Source organism: Leiobunum rupestre, chromosome 9, assembly GCF_980474605.1.
Source record: "Leiobunum rupestre chromosome 9, qqLeiRupe1.1.hap1, whole genome shotgun sequence".
Taxonomy (NCBI): Eukaryota; Metazoa; Arthropoda; class Arachnida; order Opiliones; family Sclerosomatidae; genus Leiobunum; species Leiobunum rupestre.
Genome location: NC_143392.1, coordinates 44,946,392 through 44,953,400, shown reverse-complemented (window position 1 = coordinate 44,953,400; position 7,009 = coordinate 44,946,392). Strand labels below are relative to the sequence as shown.

Here is a 7,009-nt window from a genome sequence, read left to right as displayed (position 1 = left end):
TCGTGACCCCGACTTTCACTTCAGTGGCTGGTACGTCTGTACCATCGAAATGCACGAGTTTCATTTTTAGTTTGAGCATAGTTTTGGATAAATCAATGTATAAGTCATCAGATGCCGGAATAAAAAATTCGAGAGGTCCATTGTCGGTGAAGTTATTCGTGGGTAGATATCGTATTTCGGTTGTAGCTAATATGTTGGTATTTAACACGGGTCGTTCGAACAAGTCTAACGAACTTAGCATGCCTTCTCGAAGCGCCATTGTTTCTTATCCCAAAAAATCGTCTTTCGTCCTTGATTTTTTCGTTTTCTTTTTCGTTGTCTAGGAGGCGCGCGTCTCTTACGAGTTCCACTGCCTGACTGGGGCTTACTCATTCTGTCAGCGGCTTTATGTAACAAATTGCTTCCGGCTAATCGTAAATTGTTGCGGATAGCCAATTGCGGATCTACACCGGATTCCAAATCACCGAACATACGCTTTCCGAGACCTAGCGCTTCGCTGCGTAAAGGTGTTACCATCGGTGTAATATATCTCATTAATTTCTTAAATATTCCACCCAAACGACGCCCTCTCTGGTAAACAGGGCCGGCAAACACTCGTCCCCCATATTGAGACTTATAGTAACGGAAATAACTGTCACTCTCTGACATCTTTCTTGAAATGAAGTCGAACGACCGTCTTCCCCGCGTTAAATATCAAATTTTCTCCAAAATCAGTTTTTAAGTCTATCTCGATGAACTCTAGCTCTCTTGCTTTAACCGGGTAATAGTCTATTTTGTCGTATATAATAGAATTATTACGAGGCTGATCATTGCTCGCTAATGGTATAATTTTCATGAGAGGAGCGAAAGTATCTCCGGTATACTGGGGGTATATTAAATTCGAATACAGATAAAGCGTACTGGCTCCTCGGGATAAGTCGGCGGGGTAAGTACTGTCATGACCAACCAGGTCAAAATCGAAATCCGTAACTCCTAATAATTATCCTAAACCTTTCTTACTCGATTTGAAGAAAATAGTCACAGCCCCGTGATCAGCTCCTACATGGATTGTGCCATTGGGGTTTATACCAAAATGAACAAGGTTTCTCACGTGATCAGGGATAGTGTTTGACATGGCGTCTAATATTGCTTGAATACTTATATAAGTTCCAATCGGAATATTACAGTCAACTTCTACGTTGCGTGTAAAAGTCATATCGCGTAGATGATTTTCTTTGATTTCAATATAATTTAGATGATTGAAAATTATGCTCCTCGTATAGGGGGTTACCGGTTTTGCCGGCTGATATACTCCCGATTGATACCCCGTGTCATCCTTCCCCTCGAAACATAAAAGTTCTTTCAAAGGTCCGTCAGGAATAAATAACTCGAAATTGGTCTTCTTCTTGGTCGGGTCAGCCGGATTATGTATTGTCGGATCGTAAATCCAATAAAGTCCATCAGGTTTTTCCCAGATTTTGAACGAAATGTAGGCGTCCAGTCCATTTTCCCTTATTCCTTCGTTAATAGCGCGTACAATTTTTTTAATCAGACTATATTTAATGACAAATCCGGCAGTGTCTTTTTCGGCTTCCAATTTAGCGACTTTTAATGAGATTTTATAAATGTAAGGTCGTTTTTTATAATAGTTTGTAATTGAAAATTATTAGTTTTATCCGTGATATTTTCCCAGTTGGGAGGCAAAATTAATTCCGACACGCCAACAACAAATTTGTCCGGTAGTGTTATAGAACAACCCAAGTTTACTTTAAAGTTTGACTGAGTATTTGCCGGATAGAGGTCGCTAGAGGCGTTACTCGTAGAGTTACGTAAAAGTCGTCCATTTTTATAAAAAGAATGATGGTCTCTTATTTGGAGGGGATTCAAACTCGTGACTATTTTCATTTGCTATTTACAAAGTTGTTCGTCCTACCAAGTAAGCTACCGTCATCCCTACATTCGTTTCCTACACATTCTCCTTTCATGAAAGGGCAAAGCGGTATCTTTTCCAAGTGTCGAATGAGGGCTACGCTTTTCCAATCGGTTATGACTAGCGAACAGAAGGCGCACTTGACCGATACGCTGTCCGGTAACGAATAAAACCCTTGCGCGGCCAAGTCTGATTTCTGTACACCTGGTACCTTCCAATTACCGAAACTCATTAATCGTTCTTTTTCGAAAGAAATTTTAAAGGAATATCGTGGCTATTTACCGTAGCCATTTTTTCTTCGAAATTTACGTATACAACGAAATCGTCCCGAATAAAAATCTAGAGGTTGTTCCTCTAACAGCGCGCGGAGTTACCTAGCAACGGCGCACGAGTCTCCCCGATAAACACCTGCTCAATCAATCAAACCTGTCACCGCCTTAACAATGGAAAACGGGGACCGAGTATAGCGAGCTTGGGAATTCCTTTAAAGGAGTACTGACCCCTTTTCGCGCCAAAACGCCAACCAATCAGCGCCATTTTGATTAATTTCGAGTCAGCCAATTAGCGCGTACACGCGCTGCGTAGTTACCACGTGGTCCCCGCGCCAATCAGCGCGCAGTACACGCGCCACTCTGCGGAGGTCAATGACCCGAGGGGGATGAAAATTTCGACCCCCCGCGCCTCCTGCCGGAAGGGGGAAGGGAGCGGGGACTTCCGGTGCCAACCCCCTTTCTACCTGTACATTGAAAAACCCTGATGATGGTAGCACCTCCTACTAACTGAATATTTTGGATCTGGAGCCGGAGCCGACCGCCTCTGGAGCCGTACACTGTAAGAAATAGGGGTGTTCCAAAGGTGTTACAAAGGTGTTTACACCTTTGTAACACCTTTGGAACACGCTAAATGGTGTTAAAAGGACCTCAATATTTGCACGATTTTTCAAGTTGTTTTAAAGGTGTTATAATAGTGTGAACTAACACTAACCAATTAAATTATAAAAGTTTTAATTAACACTTACCAATATAATAGTGTGTATTAACACTTACCAATATAATAGTGTGAATTAACACTAACCCCTACAGTGTTAGCTAACACTACCCACAATAGTGTTAATTAATACTAACCAATAAAATAGTGTAAGTTAACACTCACAACGATAGTGTTAATTAACACACCAATATAATAGTGTTAGTTTACACTAACTAATTACATAGTGTTAATTAACACTAACTAATTACATAGTGTTAATTAACACTAACTAATTACATAGTGTTAATTAACAGTCACAACGATAGTGTTAATTAACACTAACTAATTACATAGTGCTAATTAACACTCACAACGATAGTGTTAATTAACACACCAATATAATAGTGCTAATTAACACTCACAACGATAGTGTTAATTAACACTCACAACGATAGTGTTAATTAACACACCAATATAATAGTGTTAATTAACACACTAATATAATAGTGTTAGTTCACAATAACTAATTACATAGTGTTAATTAACACTAGTCAATATAATAGTGCTAATTAACACTAACCAATATAATAGTACTAATTAACACTAACCAATATTTTTTAAATTAGTAAAATATATCGTTTAAGTATATTTAATGTTGACGTGTGCGTGATAATGTTGTTTTAAGTGTTAGCTTTGTTACGAATCAGTAGCGTAGCTAGGAGTTCATTTCGGATGGTGCAAACAATGGAAACAAATAAAACCAAAAATAATAACATTGCACATACAATCATACGTTTCGGGGGGCACATGCTCCCTGTGCCCCCTGGCTACGCGTCTGTTACGAACTACAATTAACTTTTTATCCGATTTAATCACGATTCTACTTTTTAATTTCTGACTCGATTTAATCCTGATTAAATGATTTAGTCCTTTTAATCGTAGCTTAATTGAACTTAATCATGGATGCAATTTTAATCATAACGAATATTTTATATCGAGGTTTAAAATCACTTTTTAGTCATTATTTTCGATACTTGATAATGGTCGCTTCGTAATCGACTTCAAGTTCGAATAACCGACTTATAAAAAATGTCGGTACTCGATGATGGTCGATTACTCGCACCGTCTTATCTTTCATACTCACCTCGAAGGGTGATATTATAAGACTTCAGATATTATTAATACAAGAAAACCACAATAAAAACAAATAATAGTTGAAATACACACTTTATTTCGAAAATATAACTTTCCCGGACATTCTAATAAAAACCACACCTTGAGTTTACATAAAAGTTATTCCTGATTTCATATTTATCAAAAAGTTGATGATGTAATTCTTTGCCGGCTTGAAACAAGGCCCATAGGTTTGATTCCGATTCAATTTTGTAAGAATGGAGTTTTGTGTAAAATAAAATGGTTTTTAAAATTAATCCGCAGATAACAATTTGTCCTTTTATAACCAAAATATTCTTTATCTCTACAAACCACGGACGTTGCGCGTTGTTATCTATTAAAAGTAATCCTCCCTTAAAAAAAGAAACTTTTGCCTAAACCGCGGAAGTTACATCGTATAGATTTTCATCATGAGGAAACTTTAGTAACAAAATATCCTGTGAAGCATTGGGAAATGTAGTCCGTTTTACAAATTTACCATTACTGAATTTTTGGATGCCATTTACTTTAGTTGATAAAGAATTAAAACATTCAAACATTTGATGACGTTGGGATAACGTTTTCGTTATGTTTATGAAATTTTTGCTATTTTAGCTTCAAACCTCATACATGATATAGGAAACAAAGGACCAAACATCCGAATATATCTAGGATAATGAATTAAGTAATGAAACTTTGGTGTGAGGCTGTCAGAACCATAGTTATCTGCCACCTGTCCAAGAAATTCTTCAATTAAAATTTCTAAATTATCAATTTGTGAGAAGGGAATTTTTTCTGCAAATACGATATCGCAAATTTAACGGGCTTTTAAATAAATTTTCCAGTCGGTACTGTTTTCGGTTATGTAACTATGAAATAAAACCGGTAAAAGCCGGAAAAGGCAAAATATTTCTGTAGCTGATACTTTTAAATTTCCATTACCACATATCGCATTTCGTAATTGGATTTGAGGCTTATTTTTTTCCGTTTTGCCGTATGGAAAAGTTATTAAAATATTGTTTACGTCTTCGATGGTTATAATTTTTTCATCTATCAAACGGCATAAAATGTTTTTTAGAATAAACGGTAGTACCCCTTCAAGTCAGTCATGCATAACATCTGGGATCAGTTGTTGTGTTAAATCAAAGTAAGAGGTATTCATTAGAGGCCTTTCATTTTTTACACCATACAAAGAAGATTCATTTGGATTTTTTTACAAATGATAAATGGTATTTATGCCTTTTTAAAGTTCTCACAACAACATCTTTTTCGGATTTCTTAATACTAATTTCCGACTTATCTGTCATGCAAAACCTACAAATTCGGCCAGAGCCGAAATAAGGAACAAAACCGCCTACTTTGTGCTGACCAAGATTGTCACCACTTATTAATGAAGCGTACCCTTTTACGTATTCACCTAAGCTTTCCACAAATACTCCTTCTTTGGCCAAAATTTCCAATTCAAATACCAATGGTTTAAGAAATTCCATCCAACCATAATTATCTATATCAATAGATTTAGCTAACGCAATTAAATGTACATTTTCCAATTTTGAGCGATATTTATACTTTCTATTTAAAATGACAAAATAACACCCTAAAAGTTTATGAACTCCACGTTTTGAGCCTAGTGGGTTAGCTACTCCAAACTCATCAAAATAAATTTGCAGATGAAAACTTTTTGAGGAATTTTCTACAATTGAAGGCAACTCCAAATTTCGAAGATTTCTTTCTTCTATCTGTTTGCAAAATGAATCATTAAGAATATGCGATACAAATTGTTCATCTGAGTCATTTGTGAAACTTTCATGGTAATAAAATTCGTTAGGTTCTTGGTAGAGCTTTGCGAGGGTACGCAAGAGGGGAGCATAATGGAAATGGCGCTGTTTTGACAAATTGGTAGATTGTGCAAATTTAACTTCTGTAGGCTCAACCATTCCCATTTCAGTGACACACACACTTTTAATCTTATGAATAGAATTCAAGCTATCAAATATAACACTCAAGTTCTCGATGTCATTATAAATCACTATTTTCCGCGCGTTTCTGTCGGTATAATCGTTAGGGTCGAACATTTTCTGTGCTTGTGCAGTTAATAATTCCTTGCATAAGTTTAGCAAATCGTTCGTTAAGTCATTTATAACTGAATGCGCCAACCGGTGTTGTTCGCTGTACTTTAATATAATTAAGAGGATTGCATTTTTTAAATCAAAGGGCAGACCTGATTTTTCATTTTGATTTATTTCATCGACATCCATTAGTTTATCCAACAGTTCTTCTTGACGCAGATTATTATGACGGGTTACATTATCAACGCTAGAAGAGCATTCCAGAAGCGCTAATGGATGTGTTTTTTTAATATGGCGTCTGTAATTCAATACCTTTTTGAAAATCTTTCCGCATAAATCAATTCCGCACTTCAACTGAAAATTCGGTTGACTTTCATGTTTAAATTCTATATGTGTTAATAATAGCGAGTGTTTTTTGGTGAAAAATACGCATCTATCACAACTGAAAAGCTCTAAATGACTATCTTCCATTTTAATTAGCGGATTGTATTAATTTTAAAACATTTAAAAGGCATTAAAATTTGTAACATCCCGGACTGGTGTATCACGTTTTGTAACAAAGACATATATCTACAAAACCACACAAGGAGGTCTCGATCAAGAAGATGTTTGACAAAATTTCTATATGAGTTAGAATTGTCGACGTCACCTAGATGAGCCTCCGTTGATTTGCAATACGATCTAATCTGGTTGACGTCACAATTTTACATATCAACGCAAAAGCCGTAATTTTTTTTTATAAAAAACCAGGCGATCGAGGCAGCCTTATAGATCCCTCATATGGTTCCCTTTTTCAGGGGCGTAGGAACGTTCTAGTAGTTGGAGGGGGAAAGAGAAACGAAAAGGGGTCTGGAGAATGGTTTTGAATTTTTAATGGGGTGTAGCTTCTCCGAATGCATGTGTACTGTTT

The 7,009-nt window shown here is 36.5% G+C and overlaps 1 protein-coding gene across 1 annotated transcript; it reads right to left on the bottom strand.

Moving 5' to 3' along the window:
• Nucleotides 1-5,229: 5,229 nt before the first annotated feature.
• On the bottom strand, nucleotides 5,230-6,570 carry LOC149928519 (uncharacterized). The gene has a single exon (XM_090157896.1). It carries the CDS (start codon nucleotides 6,568-6,570, stop codon nucleotides 5,230-5,232), a length of 1,341 nt encoding a protein of 446 aa, XP_090014022.1.
• Nucleotides 6,571-7,009: the final 439 nt, after the last annotated feature.

What these genes read in the sequence shown, in the direction of transcription:
- LOC149928519 (XM_090157896.1), bottom strand. Translation starts at nt 6,570, where the DNA reads ATGGAAGATAGTCATTTAGAGCTTTTCAGTTGTGATAGATGCGTATTT.